This window comes from Phaethon aethereus, assembly GCF_964289735.1.
Source record: "Phaethon aethereus genome assembly, chromosome: 6".
Lineage (NCBI taxonomy): Eukaryota > Metazoa > Chordata > Aves > Phaethontiformes > Phaethontidae > Phaethon > Phaethon aethereus.
This window is the reverse complement of record NC_138580.1, coordinates 18,838,753-18,860,376: the sequence shown is the minus strand read 5'-3', so window position 1 is coordinate 18,860,376 and position 21,624 is coordinate 18,838,753. Positions and strand designations below refer to the sequence as shown.

The following is a 21,624-nucleotide window of genomic DNA, read 5'->3' as shown; positions in this document are numbered from 1 at the left end:
TATGAAAATCTAGTATTTCTTTCCCTGAACGACTGCTCCTCCAAGCCTAATCAAAATAGATTTTCCTAGCCAATTTTTTTTTCTTGTGACTTTGCAAGCGCTTTCTTGCACAGCTGGGGTTCGAGCTATACAGCCTTTCCAGGTCAGTGCCGAATCACCCAACGGGCAGCTATAAACAGTCAGTTTCCCTTCTTTCTCTTTTCCTCTTTCAGGCCAACTGGTTCTCTGTGTCTTTGTGTTTTTATTTTTGGTTTCTGTAACTTCCTGTAGCCAGCATCATAATTTTCTCAGCAAGTTATTTCAACTGCTCCTAATCTCATCCCCTCCTCCCCCTTCCCTGGCAGAAACAGATCAGACAATTGCGATTTTAGCTGCTAGCTACCAGAAAACTCTTAGAAAGTACAGCAAGGCTGCCTGGCCCACTTCCGTTCCCTCTCCAGCTTCGCAAAGGTCCAGTTAGCCCCTATGGGCAAACACGGAGAAGCAGGTTTGTAACAGGGAGAGAGGGGAGTGCTTTGAGGCCTGGCCCTGGGGTCCCTGAGGCTCCCCGTGGTGGTGCAGGCCGTGGCCCCCCGCCAGCCGCCTGCTGCCAGCCACTCCCTGAGGCAAGTGCTGCTGCAGCACGGAGGGACCCCCCCCACGCTGACCCCCGGCCCCCTCAGCTGCCTCCCGGCAGGGCAGCAGCCCCTGGACCGTGCCCCGTGGGAACGGCCACCTGCCCCACAGCCGCCAGCCCGGCGCTCCCCTGCCTCAGGGATGGTGTCGTGGCCCTCAGGCCGGGCCTGGCTGGCACGTGGCCCCGTGGCCAGAGCGGGGTGAGGAACGTTTAGAAATGTATGATTTGATCCATTTCTAGTTTTTTTTCAGTGCCTGCTATTATTTATTATTTTTTATTTATGTTCTCTTCACTTTTTGCCTTTTCTTCACTTTTAGCGCTTATGCTTTCCCTTTCTTTCCCAACTGAACCTTTGAAAACTTTTTTTTAGTTTTAACTTCAATTACCATGAAATAATTAGGTCTGCTTTGCTATTTTTTCTTCATTTTTCCTCAGGTTTTCCTCATTTTTTCCCTCCTTCCTTTTTTTACTTCACTTTTCGTCTTTTTTGTTTTCCCCTCTCCTCATTTCCCCTTCACTCCCCCCATGTTTTCCTCATCTTTACTCTTATTTTTTCACATGCGAGTTCCCTTCCCTTTCCTGTGTTTAACTCCCCTCACCTATAACCTCGCTCCCGCTGGGGCCGGCCCTTCCCCGCCGCCTCGATCCCTCACACCCGGCCACCGCCCAGGCTCAGCCCCGCCCCACACCTCGCCGCAAACCCGGGGCCGCTCTTCTCCTGGCAACAAGTGACGCTCCCCGGGGCGGGCCAATCCGGCCGGCTGTTCGCGGGTCCCGGCCAGCCCGGCGGCGGGCGCGACGCTCCGGCAGAGCGAGCCCGGCAGCGCGCCCGCTCCGCGCAGCCTGCGCGCCGCGGGAGGATGGCGCGGGCAGCGGGGCTCTGCCTGCCCGCCTGCGGTCTCGCCTGGCTCCTAGTCTGCTGCGCGGCCCGCCGGGATCCCTCAGGTAAGCCGGGCGCCCACCTTGCGAGGGTGGGGGGGGCCGGAGGGGGGGAGGCGCTGCGCGGGTGCGCTGCAGAGCAAGGAGCGCGGAAGGGCCCTTTTCCGCCCCTGCGGGCGCCTGATGGGAGAAGGCGGCGCGGTGACGGGCTTTCCGCCCCGACGGTTCCCGGCACCTCCGGGCGTTGCGCGAGGTGGCAAAGTCCAACTGCGTGGAAACAAGGTGGGAACTTACAAGGAGGAGTGAGAAAGGGAGGGAAAACCCCCCAAACTTCCCTCCTGGCCCGCGCGCTTCGCCTGGGGCGTCGCGGAACCGGCCGGGGCCCCGCCGCCCCCGGGTGCCACGTTCCCGGTGCCCGCCGTGCCGCGAGCCGCCCCCGAGCCGGGGCGGCGGTGTGGAGCGGCGGGAGGGAGGCGGGCCTTGGGCCTTTTACCTCGGGAGGAGAAAGAACGCGAAGCCGGGGCAGGTCCCGGGCCGGGCGTCAAGCCGCCGCTTTTACTCGCAGCTCTGTGCTCGGAGAGAGGGGACGGAGGCTTAACCCCGTCTTTCTGAGATCAGGTGGAAAAGTTCCGCGTTGAGCACATGCTAGCAAGCCGCTAGCTTGGTGAGAGCTGCTGGGAAACAAGTTCAGCTCTTCGCTCAGTAGTTGCACCTCGCATTTTTCTATCATTTGGCAGTAACAGGCTTGGATTTCTAGCTGAAGATGTCAGGTAAAACTTCATGGCAGGAGTGTTGGGCTGGAGTAACTGAACGCTGGTATTAATAAATTGCTGTGGAGAGAGATTTGGTGAGACAGTATCAGTAGTTTTTCTCGGGGAAATTGTAAAAAGTGGTTTTCTTCTTGATGTCAGAATGAGGGTTATGTGAGAAGAAGTGAAAGAAGAATGAGGAAAGGGAAGATCTGAGAAGAGGCAGGAGAGCATGTTACAAGAAATTGAAAAAAAGAAGAGAGTCTGGAGGGGAGAATAAAAAGCAAAAAGCAGACAGTGCTGAAAAAGCACACGGTAAAAAGATACCACAAAAGCAGGCTTGGCTGTTAAAATGTTTTAGTTAATGGAGGGGATGAAAGAGACGGTTGGTTAAAATGTGCTATTTAGAAAAAGTCACTCCAGTAGGTGGCTGACTTAGAGATTCTTCTTTACAGTTTGACCAGCTCAGTATTTAGATACTATTTGGCATTTACACAGTGGAAAATTCATGAGTATACTGGGAAGTAGTGGTAAAATTCACTGCATAACATCACTGAATATTTTCCTTGCTGTTCAGCCAAACCTATTATTAAGTCATATTAAAAAAACGCGGTAGGAATGTGATTGACAGTGCATTACTATTAAATGCAAAACACTACTCAGCAGATTCCTTATTTAAACAGCACAGTAGTAGCCTTGTGGGTCTGGGACAGCCGAGGTCCGTTTCAGCCTGGATAGTGAAAGTTTTATACTGTGGGGCCATCTTTATTGTGGCATAGAAATAGTTACAGGACTTTTTTTTCTTGGTTAGCTTAAACCTACTGCCACTTGTCATAGAGGTGTTCTTGTACTGGCAGAGATGTCAATTTGTATCTGTAGAGCGGTTCATATCTTTTTAAAATTGTATGCCATGCTTTGTCAACTTTTTTTTTTTCTTTTTAATGACGAGCTACGCCACAGCTGAAAATGAAACTAGTGTTCCTGTATCATTAGGAGTATCATTTTCAAATCTTTGTGTGGCATCTTTGGTGGGATATTCATTCTAAAACTGTCTCCCAAAAGCGGTGAGCTTAGTAAATGAAGATTATTATTTATTGTGGTATCTGCTGTATGTTACTGCATTTGCAGATAGGCATGAAGACAAGATTCTTTACCCGGTAAGCTAGCAAATTAATCAGGGGTTGATCCAATCAATATGTGTTAAAACTAAAGGAAGAATTCTCATTGATTGGATTGTACTTAAAAAACAGCCTCATTTTATAATGACTTTGAGAGAGATTTTTTTTTTTTCTTCCCCCTGGAAGTAAAGATTACTCACTAAAGAGCAGGAAAATGTACTTAAGGTGGCTTATACGAAAGAGATAGTGTAATGTACAATTAGCAGTTGCTGTACTTTTCTGGTAGCACGTCTCAGAGTGTGATTACACTTTTAAAAATGAATTTCCTGTGAAAGTGATACTGAATCATACCCATATGTGGATATTTGTTTGTTCTTATACAGGCAATGATGCTTTTACCATTTGCCATGACACACTGAACAAGTGCATACAAGTTAAAAACTCACGGATAGTGATAGATGACTGCAAGGAGACAAGTGAAGCTTTATGGAAGTGGGTATCCCAGAATCGCCTCTTTCATTTGGGGTCCAAGCAGTGCCTAGGACTTGATATATTCACCAAATCCCTGTCTCGCCTGAAAATGGTTGATTGTAACTCAGAACTAATGCTGTGGTGGCGATGTGCTGATGCTTCCGTCCTTGGTGCATCTCAGTACAAATTGACTATCAAGGGTACCTATGTAACTGCAAGCATAAATGCAACAGACCAGTGGAGAAGCAACAGTTCCTCCGATGATATATGTCGGTATCCTTACCATGGTAAGTTTGCACAGGAGTTTGGAGGGGTTTTTTTTTTCTGTTAAGGGCTTTTTGCTGTATCTGTGTGCCAGTAAATTCTTAAAATCGATCATATGAAAAGACTGATCATTAAAGCAATAGAACATTTTGCTGTAGAGAGATAATGATATTCAAGTATGAAACTTTAACCATTTTTATTAAAAAACAAATATGCACAACTGTAGAAGTCGTGTTACCAAGTGGCTTTCTTAGCATGTTTAAATCCCTTCCCTCATATTTTAGTGAAAGCCTATTTAATTATGAAATATCAACCATCTTCTCTCAGAACTGACACTGTCCTTTTCACAGTGATGGGGAATTTTGTGGTTAGCTCAAATAAGAGCAGGATTTGAGGGTATTTTCTTTCCTGGTAGGCTATACAATCAAATTCAGTGCATGGTGCTAGCTCACAGCTTGTTGCGCTGTCAGGAACCATCCATTTGCTTTGGTCTGGTAGTCTGTCCACTTGCCTTGGAAGCCAGTCTCATCTGAAGTCTCATGCTTGCTGGAGGAAGTGGCAAAAATTTACTTTACCATTTTGAAGAGCAGAGTTTTCTTTGTATTTGAATTGTTCAAAGTGGCCAGTCTGAAAAGCCTGGTAGGCTCCAGTTTGAAACGTCTTCCCTCTCCTGTATGTGTTGATTCCTAGAGCCTTGTTCTGTACTACTCTATGAAAACCCGTGGATTTCAACAGGTCAATGTATTTATCGCTAACTTACCAGGGAGGGGGTAACAAATTTCTGCTGTGTTACGCACCACTTAGAAGAAGAAGTACAGAAAAATATTTTCCCCTCATTTCTTTCAGTTCTGGCATTGCTGTATATTATCTGTAACAACAAGATACGGTGTTTTAAGACCACAAGTGTGATTTGCATGCTTTTAAGTTAACTGTGTCTGTACAGGCAGTAACATTTATTAGCTGTCCTTTCCTCCCTTAAACAACTTCTATCTACTACTTTACTTTTTTTTCCCTGCAGAAGTGTATACCAAAGATGGGAACTCCTATGGAAAACCCTGTGAGTTCCCCTTTCTGTACAATAAGACGTGGCATCATGACTGCATTCAAGATGGAACGCATACGGGTGGGAGATGGTGCTCCACATCTGAAGATTATACGCACGATGGAAAATGGGGAATCTGCTTACAGCCAGGCACGTTGGGTTTCTAAATAGACGTCCTGAGAGCGTTCTGTCACTTCATGTATGTAACGGCTCCACCTTGGTGTGGCCTGTTGCTGTTAAGCTGGGTAAAAGCAGGTCCCTTTTCTATTGCAGTGTTGACAGGACAATCAGCACATGCTTACTCTGCAGTGTATGTGATTACTAATATAAAAATCAATAAACCTTTGCTATTCTAATTTTTCTTTTGAAACGTTCATGATGTTTCATTATAGTTGTAGTTACAAGTGCCTTCTGCTTCCTTTAAACAGAGGACGGTTGTCATGATATCTGGGAACATGATCTGGGGTCTGAAAGTTGCTACCAGTTTAATACACAGTCTGCTCTTTCTTGGAAGGAAGCTTATATTTCATGTCAAAGGCAAGGGGGAGATTTACTTAGCATCCAAGATGCATCTGAATTAAGTTACATACAAGGTAGGTGTAATTATTCACATAGGAATATCAGGAAATCTTGGCAAATTAACGTAAAGTGAAGACAGCATTTTAGTTTCTGTCTTAAAATCTTGGGTTAAAACTTGATTGTACTTAAAATGCGTTGGTGTTTTCATTTGTGTAGCAAAAATAAGCTCCTGATCTCACTTCAGAATTTTTAATTTACCTCCGTGATTCCTTTGTAATGGCTAGCTAGTGTGCTTATTTATAAGTAGGAACATCCCCAAAATCTCAGCTATGGGCCAGAGTGGTAGTGGTGTTTTAGCAGCTTGTTGTTATGAAATTGTCTTTGCTGATGTTCAGGCTTGGCCTGGAGGAATTACCAGTGTGCCTTTGGGAATATAAAACCAAAGGACAAATGTCTGAAGGCATTAGGAGCAAAGACTTGTGTGGGTGAATTTCTTTTCAGTTCAAGAAATGTTGCCTGTCTGATTATAGTAGCAATCTTTCTTTCCTCAAATGCATGCCCTTTCAGATCACATTTTTAATTTAAAGGAGACCAATAAAGAGTGGCTTTTTATACTAATTGTTTTATTAAAAAAAATAAATTTATCTCCAGCTAAGGATGATCTGGCTGGGATCTTTTGGATTGGCTTAAATCAACTGGACGTTTCTGGAGGTTGGCAGTGGTCAGATCACACACCTTTGAATTTTCTTAACTGGCATCCAGGTAATGATGTTTCTGGTGGTATTAACAATATTGACAACACAAACCAGTATTTTGCTTTTGTTTTGGTTTTTTTTCTTCTGTTCTCTGTCAGACTTCATCAAAACAATCACTGTTTCACTTCTGTTCAAAGTTCAGAAGTATCTTCTCCTCCTAGCCAGTGAATTTTTCTGTACTCGTTCTATATTTATGGATTATTAGGGTAATAAATCTCTGAAAAGGTAAAACTTAAATAGTATCTTTGAGGTCCATTTTAATAAAGAATCTACAGCTTCCCTAACTGCTAAATTTCTTTTCCCACTAACAGAATGGCATTGACTTCGGTCAAATATTACAATTATAGATGTATCTGCAAGAACTGGCATTACATAGAAGCCTAACTTGTGTTTTTGAACTTCAAGGTTGCTTAAATTTGTTTTGAGGTGATGATGAAAGAAGTATAAAACCTTTGAAAAACCTTTTTTAATTACTTCCAAGTTCCTAGTAGAATTGGTGAGAGTCTTGTTTGTTTGGAATTTTCAGCTTGTATTTGTAATATTCTCACAAATATGCCATGGATGTGTATATATGAGAATCTTGGAGGAGTGATAATCAGGAATACTGAAGCTAATATTGTTGTCATTCAAGCTGAATTTGACCTTTCTAAAGTGGAATTCTTTTTCCTTCAGTTTCTAGAATAGTGCTGCATCGTGAATTCTGTGAAAAGATAAGAAGTGGTTTCTGTTACTTCTTTGAAAGCTTTACTAAGAAATTTCTGTGAGGTTTTCCAAACGTAGCCTTTCTTTTGGAAAGGTTAAGGACTTTTCTGCCGCTTGTACTACTGGCTGCACCTTCTTCTGGAACTGTGATGACGCTGTAGGACTGTAACATAGAGCTAGAGACTAGACTATCCTGAGTTACAGTGGTATAATTTAGACTGCAGTCATGGCAGATGTACTAATGTCTACCCCTCTTGTGAAAAATACTTACCGGCATCTAACAGGAATTTTGCTAGCTGCAAGTTGTGTCCATGACTTCTTGTCTCTCTTGTACTCTCCTATGAAGAACTAAGATCCACCCTGAGCCTTTCTATGTGAGACTGAATGAAGCCAGTGCAGGGGGAGCTGGGGTGCTCTGTGTAGGACACAGCTTGGGTTTGTATCGGGGCACAAAGAAAGAGAAAGCCAAAAGGTGCCATCGGAAAGGGGCTCCAAGGGAAGCTGGGACTGCAAAAAGGAGCTCTCCTCTGTGATATTTTTAATTTGGGGCCTTGTCTCAGGTTTCTGTTAAGGTAAGGGTTATGGTTAGCTTTGAGAGAAAGAGTGCAGAGCTGTGTTTGGAGTGGGGCTGGAAAGGGGCTGCCAAAGGAAACTGAGGGCTTACAAAAAAGGTTCTCCCCTGAGATATTTCTAGTCTGGGAAAGTGCTCAGCCAAGAGTTTGTTGTATTGTAAATAGAACATTCCTTCTGGTTCTATGATTAAACACTGGAAAAGAAGTCCAGATTCCCTGATTCTGAAACTTTCTTTCTTATGAAAAACTTTCTTTTGGACCTGTGGTAGGACAGGTGCCTTCATTCAAAGCCAGTTATGTTCTTCAAATACAGGGTGCTGCACTATGCAAAGTATATTATTCTTGTATTGAAAAGCATAAAAAAAGCAGTCACTACCTTACTGTTTGATAACTTGTGCTTTTCTATTTTTATTTGTTCCTGTGTATAGAAACACAACATTTGTCCCCACTGGATGGGACTAGCTGTGTGGTGATGAATGCTGCCTCAGGTCAGTGGCAGAGTCACCTTTGTGGGACTCCACTTCCATATATTTGCAAGAAGTCACTCAATGAAGTTCCAAGCCTCCCAGGTAGGACAACTTGCATTTTTGGTTTTGTATGTTAATATGAGTGTAGTGCTCACAGAGGTTTTGTGTTTTTCCCTCCCCAAGCCTTCTTAAGCATCTCTGCCAAAACACTTTCATAACAGCTTTGGGTTTTTTAGCAGAGCAGAAGCAAAGTCTGTATTTTCAGTGTCAAGATGATGCATCACAAACAGCCTTCATTTTTTTGCAGATTTCTCATTCACATGTAAAGTATTTCCCAGTACAGTCCTGCCCTTTTCATCACATTTTCCTCCATGGCTTGTGCCTTCTTTCATGTGCTGCTGAAAGTGGGGCTTGGATCAAACTTGCTTGAATTCAAATAGAAGTAGTTAAATGACCTTACTATCCTTTGATACTGGGCCCAGCACTGGCAATCAGAGTGCAAGAGTTGGTAGCTTGTCCTGTTATAACAGCTCTTACAAGATAAAAGTAAATAATACAACAGGAAAACCAGAACAGTTTTAAAGCTTTATTCTCTCCTCCCTACACACACACATACAGTCCTTCAGTTTTTACAGCATCCAGCTGTGACATATAACTGCTTCTGTGGTTTTGGCCATTCCGCTACACCTGGGTGTCCAGCCCTTCCATATCCATGGCCTGTTCTTCCATGTGTGCTTTGGCCTTACTCAGTTTCCAAGGGTCATGCTTGCGGGGCTCCCATGGGAAAACTTGTACTGGCAGATGATTTGCCTTGGATTAGGGGGAGGATTAGGGGATAACAGGGTTGAAGCAGTGTCCTGGAGGTTGGAAGTGTCATGGAGCGTCAGTGGCTATGGCATGTTTTCTCTGGTTTCCCCAGGGGAGGTATGTGCCTTTGAGGAAAAAAATTAATAAGCAGTTTACATTTAACTAAACTGGTTCAAATTTTTAAATGATCCCTTGAAAACTAGCTGACAGTTAACCATCCTTATTTGTTCTCTGGCTCCTCACTGGGGTATGTGGAGTTGTTACTGGTGTTTATACAGTGTTTTATTAATTAAAAACCAAAGTTCTTGTGATTGGAGTGTTTTATAGTGTATTTTGAACCAGAAAGGCTATTAGTATTTACCTTTTTCAGCATGCATTAAAAACAGTTTGAATTCTTGAATAACTTAGTTTTCAGAAGGAAAAATGTTTAAAACTAAGCATTTGTTTCATTGTGAGCTATTCAAAATTGGTCTTATGTGTTATTCTGTATACTGATAATAATGCCCTATAAAAGTGCAAACCCCTGCCAGAACAAAACAAGCAACTTTTTGTTAAAGCTGCTGTCCTGCAATGAAGTAAATTGTTTTGCCTTTAATTGCTTTTGAAATCTTGCTTACTGTTACTTCTGAACCTCATGCTTACACTAAGACCGGCTTAGTGTAATGCATTCCAGCTTTTTTCTTTCACTCCTACTAACTTCTTTCTCCTTCTGCCTACCTCATGACCCCAAAATACTACTAATCCCCATAATGCTGCTCAGTCAAGTCTACTTGCTTGAATAAATTGCGATTGTTTCTTAAAATATGAGCCTTGAAGAGATGTGAACACATTCTGATCACTGCTTTCTGGCTGTTTTCAAGGTGCTACCAGATTTAAAACATGAAGAAAACGCCAACCCATTGCACTAGCAAATGTAGAACAAAAACCTCTAATTCTGTTTCTCTTCACTGTTAGAGTTTTGGAGATACTTGGACACTCGCTGTGATTCAGGCTGGCTTCCCCACAATGGTTTTTGCTACATGCTGGTAAACAACCAGGCACCTTGGAGTACGGCAGATGAGTTGTGCAAAGCGAATAAGAGTAACCTCATCAGCATACACTCATTAGCAGATGTCGAACTGGTTGTTACAAAGCTTCATAATGGTGAGTTGGGATACTTGTAAAGGTCAAGAACCAAGTGCTGCGCACCATAAGTTGCAAACAGCTTTCCAGGTTCTAGCAATACAATTGTTGTAACCTCTAGCTTTTAAATGAAGGTGCTAATGCTGAGCTTATACTCAGGCTAGTGCTGAGTGTTGCTGTTTAGGTCCAGTCTCTCTCTATTTACTCTTGTTTTGATTTGATCTATTCTATTTCTTTCATTCATTCATTCATTCAGTTATTTATTGGGCTATCCTACTTCTAGTTGCCTAATATCTTGTGTTTAATTTTCTCATTCAAAGAGAATCGTAGATAGTTGGGTCAGTATTTGACTACTGGGTCACTGAACTAATAAATGCTATCTTACTCTGTGGTTTTATGGTTTTGGCTGCACTCTAAAAATTAAATTTGGTTGAGCTTTTTTTGCTTAAGTGTTCATTATTTCTGTTTTTTTTTCCCCATTTGTTACCTTCCCTGTGAAACTGACTCACATTCATGAATATAAGTTGAGAATAGATAACCAAAATGTACTGTACTTGTCTCAAATCCTCTTTCTCACTGTAAGAAAAAAAATTATAGCATTTATGCTGTGCAGTACAGTGATAAAAACCTAATTTTGCTGATTCCGCATTCCTTTCCAATTAGTTTGCATTATTTTGAAACAACGGTGTTGTCCTAATTGTAAATTACAGATGCTAAAGAAGAAGTGTGGATGGGTCTCAGGAACGAAGATGTACCAACCTTGTTCAAATGGTCAGATCGCTCAGCTGTGGTTTTTACCTATTGGGATCAGAATGAACCAAAAGTTCCTTTTAAGAGCACTCCTAACTGTGTGTCATACTCAGGCGAGGTAGGAATACGGTATTGGGTTTTTTTTAGGGTTTTTTCCTTTTTTTTTTTTTCCCCACAGTAGAGGCAACACTGATATGTGTGATATGTGTGGAAGTCAAGGGGAGGGTAAAGCAGAAAAATTATTTCTGGAATAATCTTTAAAATACAGCTAATAATTTTTCTACAAGCAAATTTCTTAAAATTATTTAGCTGACACTTGGTAGCTGTGTACTGCAAAGAATAGAAGAAATTGCTCACAACTCTGAGACTGCCTCTGCTGCTGGCCAGCCAGTGGTCCTTGTCACTTTGCCTTTTGGCTTGCTGTATTCTTGCGGCAGAGAGCTAGGAGGGAGGTGGACCAAACTATTGAAAGGAAAAGCTGGGTTCAGTGACCTCCAGGACCAGTGTGGGGGGCCCCATCTGAGGCTGGGTAGTGCGGTACCCTTGGTAAGAGGAGAGGACAGACACTGGGGGGTTACTGTACAGAAGAAGCAAGGGGTGGGTGGGGGAAGGAGGCCACAAAGAGGAGTGGAGAGGGAAGCAGGCTGTATCCCATCTCCCAGATTCGGTAGAAAACTGGGGCAAGTGTCTGCCTGCTGTGGAGCTCATGTGCCCAGCTCCTCTGAGCTGCTTCCTCCCTGCCTCTGCAGAAGGCTGAGCACACACCCTGCACCCATTCCCTCCCTGATCCGAGAGAGTTGGCAGCACCCTGGCCTTTACTTCCCTTTTCAGATGTGATCCCGAATCCTCACATCTCTGCATTTGTCAGCTGTCTCGGTTCCCTTCCAAACGTACACCTATGCATATAATCCAGGACATCCCACCCCTGGTATTTTTGCTAGAGGCATTTTGTCTTTCCACCTGATGAAAACTCAGCCCCTGCACTATAAAAATTAAAAGATTTTAGAATTTTAAATACGTTTGTTTGGGTTTTTTTCCTTCTCACAGTTGGGACAGTGGAGAGTCAAATCCTGTGAAGAAAAATTGAAATATGTGTGCAAGAAAAAAGGAGAGATTTTGAATGAAACAAAATCGGATAAAAGTTGTTCATTGGAAGAGGTAATAGGAAGTCTGTGTTTCTTTTACTTTCACTTAGTTCAGAAACCTGCATAAAATTATTTATTTTCTCTACTTCCCGTTTTCTTCTTATGCATAACAATAAAGTCTATGTACCATTGTAGCTGAAAAAATTATATAGCATGAGCCAAATTTCAGATTCTCCTAAGCAGGCCCTGCATGTATTACCACTCTGTTTACTGATGAAAGTATTATGAGCTTGGACCCAGGAGGGGTTGTGTTTTATTTATTTGTTTGGAAAAAAAGATGCTTTTAATAGATATGTTATAGCTGATACCATTTGTTCTGTGGCTTTTGCTTTAAGTTTGTTTTAAAATTTAGGATAAGCACTTGGCAGCATAAAGATATGCAGATAAATGAGATTAGGTTTCTGTTACGCTTCACTGGGCTCTCATTTTTGTTCTTTGACTTTATTAAAAGTGGGGGGTGTTTTGTTTTTTGTTGTGTGGTTTTTTTTTTACAGTGTAACATCTTACAGCATAAATAAGGCTTGAAAAGAAGCCTCTTCTGTTTTGAACAATCTTGGGATTGTGTTACTAGCTACTTCAGAGTTCTTTGGTTCAGTTTTGTGTGGTGTATTGCCTGCAACAGGAAACATATTTGCCCCTCATCATTCTGCACAACCTCGGGGTATTTTTACTCTGTTTCTTCAGTCTAGAAGCATGTAGAAGTTACATCTTTCTCTGCTGTTCAGACACCAGTGGCATTGGTAGACTAGCAAAGAGGTAACACATTAATGTTCCGTGACCTTTCAGTGTAAATATAGGGGAAAAGATTTGAACAATAGAGAATTTTTGTAAGTTCACAAATGTTCAGTATAAAATGTTTTTTTTTCAGAGGTATAGAAACACTCGTAACGCCCTCTTATTATTCCTCTGTTTGAATCCTGCTGTTGGTGGAACAGCATGAAAACTCCTATTGTTTTGAATAGTACTGGGCTGTCGGCCTTGTGTTTCTCTCTCTAAATCCACATAGCAGTCAGAAGACTCTGCACAGTCGAGCTAAAAACAGTGGTGTATTTTATTCCTGTGGTTGCATTATTTCTTAGAACTGTGAATCTGAGAGTTGATGATACTGGACCTTGTATGTGACACACTGCATTTCTTTCTTGTATAGGTTGTGCTGACTTGTGGGTACCAACCAATGTTAGCAGTGATTTATTTTCTCCTGTAGATAACACCTAAACTAGACTGTTATGTATAAATGTGGTTTTTTTGTTCTCTAACCAGGGATGGGAGAGGCATGGAGACTACTGTTACAAGATTTATAAAACAGAAGTTTCATTTGGAGCACAGTGCAATCTTACAGTGATGAACAGGTAAAGCACATGTCTAATTTATGGGCATGTTTTACAGTGTGATCCTGGAGATACTGTCCGAGATTAAAAGCTCTCTATGCTAATTAGTGGTTTATAAAGAAAAAATAGAGATAGAATTGCTTTTGCAGAGAACTAGCAAACTGTGTTTTCCATGGTGTGACAATGGTAAACCTACAATGTAAAAGCTTCTTGGAAGTATGTGAATTCCCAGCCTTCTGACCCCGTGTTGAATACGGGACTGCCTGGAGGACCACTTGAACTGACGCATGTAATAATATGCCTGGTTTTCAAATTGACTCAGTAGTTTCAGATATCTTTCAAATATTGACTCAAATTAATCTGTGAATTTTCAGATTTGAGCAGGAGTTTATAAACAGTCTAATTAGAAAACACACCAAAGTTGAAGAAAAATACTTCTGGACCGGTTTGCAGGATATTAGCCAATCGGGAATATATTCCTGGGGTACAGTGGAGGGGGAAAAAGCTGAAGCTGTGACATACACTAACTGGAATTCGTTGCAACCAGGTAAATAGAATAATTTAAAAAAATATGTAAAAATAGTATAGTTTTACATTGGGCAAGCATTGGAGTACCATGTTAGAGAACTCTAACGATGACGTAAAATAGTCATACAGAAACCTGTGGATTTTTTGGAAAACCAGCCAATAGTTTGAAATATGTCTTTAATGGCTTTAAATCTTAGAGTTTTCAGGAGGATGTGTGGCCATGCCCAGTGGAAAGTCTCTTGGAAAGTGGGAAACAAAAGACTGTAAAACCACTAAAGCATTTTCTGTCTGCAAAAAATATATCGGGCTACCCAAGAAGCCAGAAGTGCTCCCAAAGCCAACTGATCCCTGTCCCCCTGGGTGGCACAATGGATCCGGCCTTGCCTGCTACAAGGTAAAATGTTATTCCTATTAGATGTTAGTTGTTTGTTACTGTCTTGCAGCAAGTCTGTGATTAGCCATTTTGTGGTTTATAGATGCTCTGAAGGGTATTTCAAAGATATTTTACACTAGGAGGAGGAATTCACGTTGGCTCAGGTTGACTGCCTCCAGATGTTCTCATGCATCATCCTCTGCCGATTCCTGAAGGACATAGTGTGCCTCTCCTTGCTCTTTCTGTGGCCAGCTCTGCACCTCAGAGCCGAGTGGGGCGACGGCATTCACCCGTGCTGCTATCTCGGGAGCCTGGTGATGGTGGAAGGTGCCGTGTCCGTACCTGAGCCTGCCTGCTGTCATCTGGCATGCAGAGGCACCTGAACAGGGAAGGAAAGCACTTTGCCTCGCCTTCCCTTGTCCTTTTCCTTTCAATACTCTAAAAGTATAGGTAGGAGAGCTGGGATTTTCTCTAGTTTGAATGTGGATATCAAACTTAATCAAAAAAGTGCAGTCTCAATTGTATTTTACTGTTTTTGAAGTAAATAGTGGAAGTAAGAAGCCGTACTGTTTGCTGGTATGGCTTAAACAAGTTTGTGTTTAGAAATGCAGATTTTTCTCCTCCTATTAACAATCAAACCAAGCTAAAACTGAGGCTGTTTATTGAATTGTTTATTCATTATTTCTGGACTCGGTGTCTGCAATGAACTGTGTCTTGTAAACAGTTCATGTAGCAAAGTGGGGAAGCCCAGCTTGAATAGCAAGGCTGTGGGCAAGGATCCCAAAGGGATGGGTCTAGCTGATGTGCAGCATAGCTGTCCCGTAGCTGGTGGGATGTCACAGCTGGCCCTGGCAGTTTCTCCAAAACTCTTGTTGCCCAAGTGCAGCATGTCTGTGCAGAGAGATCCAGCTGATGGGAATTGGCTTGGACTGAAGTCAAAGGGATCAAGTGGACATGCTAGTTGAGGCGTATGAGCCAAGTATGCAACCCTGATACCTACAGGTAGCAGGGAGCGTGACGAAGAACTTCACTTGCAGCACCCAAACAAGCCTGGTTTCAGTGAAAATCGGGCTTTGCAGTTCACCATAAATTTGAAAGAACAACGTCCCTAAAAAGTGTAATTTGACTTGCAGTTTTGGAATGAGTTGGGTGGTGTTTTGTAAAATCTTTCTGGTAAAGAAAAACAGAGAAAGCCTGCCATATGGAATACGTTGCATTTGAAACAAATTTTGTCAGCTAAACTTCAGAGTCGGTCTGTTGTCAAACAAAGTGGAAAAAAATAAAATAATTGTTAAGAAGTCAAGCTCTCTCCCTATGGAAATACCAACTATTCATTCCTACCTAGGGGGGCCATATTTGGGTAGTACAGGATTGCTTTTAAGAATGCTGTCACTTAGGTAATTTTCTACTCTGATGTTTGGCTGTTGTGAAGTTCTTCCACAGTGAACGTGTGCTGCGAACCAGGACCTGGGAAGAGGCAGAAAGGTTCTGTGAAGCACTTGGAGGCCATCTGCCTAGTTTTAGTCACTTGGAAGAAATCAAGGCACTTCATTCTATCCTGAGAAAAATAATCAGGTAACAAACTAGCTACTAGCTAAAATTTTTATTTCGGTCGCATTCCGCAGTAGATGGCAAATACTGCTACTGACCCCAAATGGCAAGTATGAGATAGTGTATGGTGACTGTGTTTCCCACAGTAAAAACGGCTAGATGTGGCATTTGAACTGCTGCTCATGTCACTGCCTTCCTGGAAAATGTCAAGGGAGTACAGCTCGGGCAAATGTTTCACATTGTTAGAGGGAGTGCAGAAAAAGATTTACTTGAGCCTCTTTCATTACATGAATTTAAGTCTGTGTTGTTATAATAAATGTTTCCTTCTTTATGTTGAATTTTGGCACAACTGGGTGATAGTTATTCTTTACTGATACATTCATTAGAGATGAGTTGTTATTTCAGTTTTTCAGATAGGTTTCATCTTTATTCATGAAATGCTTCCTGACTAAACTGGGTACTATCTTTTGAAAACGTGAATAATGTAGTGTCCAGCAATCTGGTTGGCACAGATCCCATTTGGCATAACTGCAATAACACTATATGGGCATTAGATGGGTGTGTTGAGTTTGCTGGTATCAACAAATTAAATGCTACATAATTTATGAGTCTAAGGCTCTATTTTTAATCAAAGGAACTGTCACTGCAGATCTTTATTAGGCATTGGTGTGACGTCAGATCCTTGTGTAATACGGGGTTTTTGATTGGCAGCCTAGTTTTTCAGAACTTTTGCCAGCTTAAACTCAAATGCTGCCAGTTATATGATCTAAATTTTTTTCATCAACAAGCTAAATCGGGTTTATTTCAGAAGCTGCCAACGTACAACACTGTGATTAAATTTTAAAACTTGATGACTGAAGAGATGCCTTCTTGAAAACCCAGTGAACTTTTTTTAGAAGTGCACAAGTCATGAAAATTAGTCAATGTTTATGTTAAGAAGGGACAAAACCAAACTTGTATGCTCTATATATAGATGGTTTGCTTGTATAAAAGCCACTTGTGACTCCTTTGCTAAAGTGACTAAAGTCCCTGAAATAAAAATTAGTGCACAAGTTATTTTTAGCTATAGATCTTATTATACTGTTTTGCAATTATAAATTTTGGTTTAGTGTACCTAATCTACTGTAAAACATGACTAGAGAAGTAACTTATTTTCCTACAAGTACTTGAAACTACTTTTCAGCTTGCAGACTGTCTTAAGGTATTAATTGTAGTTAATGGCCATTTTTTGTTAGGAGTTTAAAGGTGGAGAGTTTTTCTGTTGTTCCAGAAAGGTAGCAGACACACGATGCTACTGCAGTTCCCTTATTTCAGAAAACTTGAACTTAGCCTGGAAGAAGGAAAGTCCCAGTACTTTGGTATTATTCTACCAGAACTTAAATAAGGGACAATATATTGACAGTATAAAGCGACTTTGCAGTCAATGTTGCAGTAACTGCATGAGTCAAATACAACCCAAAACACAGTATTTTCGTCTCGGTTAACCCTTTTTCAAGCATTGCAGAACTTCCTGAACAGAAATACTACATATCTGATATCGCCCAAAATCTTTTAAATATTGTTTAGATAATGTAATGAAGTGTTTAAGTTAGTTACGCTTTTTAATGACTCTGGGGTGGTGATTATATAAAGTATTGTGGAGATCAAGAGCGAAGGGTGGCTTGTCTGAAGATTAACTAATTTGAAAAAGGAGAGTAGAAACCAAGTGAATTACTTCGCCAAGAACAAATAATTTGGGTAACTGGGAAAAATCATCCTAAGATAATGTTAGATGTGATTAGCTGCTGGAGTGCACTGGCGTGCAGTTTGTCCACGTTTCCTGCATTTACTCAGTGCAGACTCTGACCTAAACTACTCATTCAGTGCGCTCATTTCAGCTTGGGGAAGCAGCCACACCTTGGCTTTTTTGGTTTCGGGTTTTTTCCCCTTGCGCAGTTCTCCAGTGACTCATTGAGAACTGTTTGTTTTTAAATGTTAGCAAAAGTCAGTTCAGTTCACCAGGAAAAGGGCAGCTTGCCTAGTCCATTCTGTTCTTTACTCAGATTCCACCTTAGAGGCAAATAAGTGCTATAATTGCTCCAGCCAAGTTGGGCGATTCCCATTGGAAAGGAAAATAAAATTTGCCTGCCAATCTCCCCCTGTCTGAAAGAAATAGGAGATAACCTCTTTTCACTTTGAGGGATGTGATACAGGCAGAACAGATCCAGTTCAGTTACTTCTATTCTTTTAGGATTGTTTTGTGATTAGGATTGTGAGCATTCTGCAACTTACAGCTGGCAGTGACACTGGACACAAGGAGAGTAACAGCTTGGATTGGTTAGAAATAACATTTCAATGAGGACACCTTACTGGAAAGAAATCAGTTGCCTTTTATATGCACAGCTCTTCTTCTGTAATTGTTCTGTATCTAGAGAGCCTCACTAACACTCGAGTTTGCAAGAAAAAGGGTTCTTATTCTCAACACACTGGCCAAAACAGCAATAAAGCTGAGACGCAAGTTGTAGTAGTTGCATTAATACAGCATCTTTTCTTCCTCTAAAGAGTAGGTGATTAGCAGGATGGGGATTCAGGTAGGGGCAGTAGCCTGTTGCAGAGGGAAGAGCAGGGGGTCAAATAAACTTCGTATATACTTTTAGGCCAGCACTGCCTAAAATTAAGTGGTGTCTTAAATTGCATTAGGGCATTGGCCCAGACGTACACGTGTTACCTCACATCAAGAACTAGATTGGACTACAAGCCACAGGCTCTTAATCTTGTGTTGGAGCTGACATAAGGGACAGAAAAAATCCTTTTTCTGTTTCAGCAGTTATAATACGACAGTAGAAAAATCACTGGTTTATACTCCTTCACATTGATCTAAACTGTATTTATCCACTCCTGCACAACATTGACTTTTATGAAGTTTTAGTTCTGTGTGAGAGAAAACCCACCAGTATTCTGCAAGGATTGCTGGAGATTTAGGGTCTTTCATTGTTAATCAGTGTGGAGTCCATTGTAAAGCACAAATTGCACCTATTTTTTTAGGTTAAAACTCAGGATAATCTAGGTTTTAGAGGCAGTACCAGGAGTGTAGCTCAAAGAATACTCTGGCACTGATAAATCCATTTTGATACCAGTCCCTAAGATAAATTTTAAGTGCCTTGCAATGAGGACACAGATAAGCTTGCTGCAAGCTTAGTTGCGTTAGAGAGTCTTAATTCATATTTGTCTTACATAGTTGGTGGAATTCTTTTCTGTGTTGAGGTGATAGTGTAATTTCAGAGGGCTATCAAAAGGCTTTACTCAAGCTTAAAAATGCTATCAAGGATAGTGTAGCAATTACTGAATTACTCATGGTCATGTCTGAACAATTCCAAAAGCAGCAAATAATGTATATTAGTGTGTAAGTGCCCAGTCAGTTGGAAAACATTGTTACGTTAGCAGGCCAGTAACTGTAAATTGGGAGATACGCTGGAGAAATTCTTGACTTGGCACACATTTTAATTTCTTAAATTTATTTATTACATAAAAGCCAAATACAAGTTGAAAGACTTTGAAAAATTGCTCTAATTCCTCAGGTGATTACTGCAGATCCTTTTGAAATGCATGTCTCAAATTTTCTTTTCAGTAGATATTCCTCTGTGATGATCAATTGCTTAAACTGCACTAAGCCTGTAGGTGATGATTAGGAGGAAAGGATTAAGCAATGTCTGATTCATAATTGGAAAGAACAATCACAGAAAAATAAAATCCTGAAGGCAAATTGCCAAAAGCCACTTAGCTGCTTGACAGCTGTGAATGTTTGGCTCACAGTTTTCCCTCTGGAGTTATATGGGGCATTTAGGCTCTTTAAAGGTTCCTTGGTGATATCATTAAAAGACTACAGACTATTCAGTATGATAAGATCACACTAGTGTGATCACACTATCACACCAGTGTCAGAAAATTAATACTGGAGTTGAGAAAAAAAAACAAAAATGAGGTTTGTTGGTGGCTGATGCTTTTCTTTCTCATGGGAACCCTACCAAATAAAACGTTGTTGCCCTTCTTGGATTTCATGTGCTTAGCCTACATACTTTGGGCTAAGCTGTTGTTTGTTGGTGCTGCACTGTCAGCCATTTCAGGCTCAATTTAGCATCTTTATGGTGATGTGTGCAGAAAGTCAGTGGCACAGTCTTACCAAATAAATTCTTAACATTGCCCCATGATTTTGTAACATTGCTTATGCAGATAAGCCTGGGTCTGAGTCCATCCCTCCACATAATAAAGTTATTTTCATAAACTTTCCAAGTTCTGTCTTAAAATAGCTTCGGTAAGTTTGTCAGCACTGCTTTTTTGCGAGTCTTTTCCAAACTCTGACCTCTGCTGGTCAGACATCTCTTTCCAGTTTTGAGCCTAGATTTATTTCCGAGTTGTAGTTCCTTCAGACACAACGCCCTTTTTGCTCAAATAGCTCCTCTTCTTGTGGGTTCAGTCTCCTAATAAAGAAATATTTATATCCTTTCCCTTTCTTTGGTTTGTCAAGGCTAGACAAGAAAATCCTTAATTTTTCTTACTAACCTAAACTCTCATTTCCTCAAATATCCTGTATTCCTTCTTTGTATTTGTATGACAGGAATTTATAGAGTAGTCCTCCTGATACAGTTTTATAAGATCCTTGTACTGTGACATCAATACTTTACTATCACTTTCAGACCACCTTGATGAGAGTGTCTTTTCCACAGCTCTACTGCAGTAGGATTTCACGTAGTCTATGATTTCATAAAAAACTCATGCTGCTTCCAGCTGATACCATGATTCAGAAAAGTCTACCGCCTTTCTTGGGCAGGGTAGCAGATTGGAGTGAATTATCATGAAGTTCAGTACCTGGCACAAAATTGATGCTTTGAGAAGCACAGGTTGCAGTACAAAATAACCTTGCAGTTTGACAAGCACATAGGTCATTTTGTTATAGGATCTGTAGATTCGTAAGTGATAGTAAAGAGTATGGTAAAGGCTGTGACTGCAGATTTAAGTATTTACATTGTATAAACCCATTTTTTGGGCAACTTTATATCTTGGAGGATAGCTGAAATTTGGAATTTAAGCATTCCCTGCTTATGAAAAATGAAGAAGTAAAATCTAAAAAAATGACAGTTCTGACTGTAATCTTGTAAAATGGAGTAAAATTTCTATTGCCATTCTTTTATGCAAGCATTGGAGTCAGTGGTGTTATGTGCTCATTTATGTCTGTGCCTCTTTTATGAATTGAAATATGTGCCCATGCTTTGTTTGTTTATATCACTGACAAACTTAAGGGAAATGTGAATTCAGTTATTCTGTACGAGTAGAAATTTTTGTGTGGTTTGAGGAAGAGTATACTTGAGCTGATGGGGTAGAGAGGGGTGACCTGTGATGGACAAGAGAAAGAGAAGCAAGCCCAGTAAACACTGTGTGTGTGATTCTGGAAGAAAAGTGTAGAAAAGAGACCTTTATGGCAAGTGACAACTAATGAAGTGGTGTTGCAGCAAACAAAGGAATTATCTGATTTAGTTTTCTCTGTGGTCAGGGAAAGACAACCTACAGATCTTCTTAAAGAAAAGTGCAGAATCGGTCCTAGCCCTTACGCTCATTTTCTCTTTGAACTGCTACAACTTGCAGTAGTAAACCTTTGGTTTTGCTGCTCGATCCTGAGTAATGCCGTGACATAGGTCAATCTTTCTATTAAATGAGCTGAACCATATACCTGGCTTAAGATTTTATATTGTTTGTTTACAGCAATGACAGATGGGTATGGATTGGAATGAATAAGAGGAGTCCAGATTCTTTGGGAACCTGGCAATGGAGTGATGATAAACCCGTAAGTTAACCCTTAACCAGGAAATACCATGTCCTGATTTGTTTAATC

At 41.2% G+C, this 21,624-nt stretch overlaps 1 protein-coding gene across 1 annotated transcript in view; it reads left to right on the top strand.

Annotated features, from left to right (window-relative positions):
* Window positions 1–423: 423 nt before the first annotated feature.
* LY75 (lymphocyte antigen 75) overlaps window positions 424–21,624 on the top strand; it is a gene marked incomplete at its 3' end in the record, with an annotated part of 45,909 nt that continues 24,708 nt past the window's right edge. Inside the window, exons 1-14 of the mRNA XM_082001597.1 lie at window positions 424–1,561; window positions 3,746–4,120; window positions 5,116–5,289; window positions 5,568–5,732; window positions 6,310–6,420; window positions 8,116–8,256; window positions 9,916–10,104; window positions 10,794–10,951; window positions 11,881–11,991; window positions 13,239–13,327; window positions 13,681–13,853; window positions 14,032–14,228; window positions 15,640–15,782; window positions 21,495–21,576. Coding sequence (XP_081857723.1) covers window positions 1,477–1,561; window positions 3,746–4,120; window positions 5,116–5,289; window positions 5,568–5,732; window positions 6,310–6,420; window positions 8,116–8,256; window positions 9,916–10,104; window positions 10,794–10,951; window positions 11,881–11,991; window positions 13,239–13,327; window positions 13,681–13,853; window positions 14,032–14,228; window positions 15,640–15,782; window positions 21,495–21,576 — 2,193 coding nt within the window. The 5' untranslated portion in view covers window positions 424–1,476. The remainder of the gene's footprint in view (window positions 1,562–3,745; window positions 4,121–5,115; window positions 5,290–5,567; window positions 5,733–6,309; window positions 6,421–8,115; window positions 8,257–9,915; window positions 10,105–10,793; window positions 10,952–11,880; window positions 11,992–13,238; window positions 13,328–13,680; window positions 13,854–14,031; window positions 14,229–15,639; window positions 15,783–21,494; window positions 21,577–21,624) is intronic.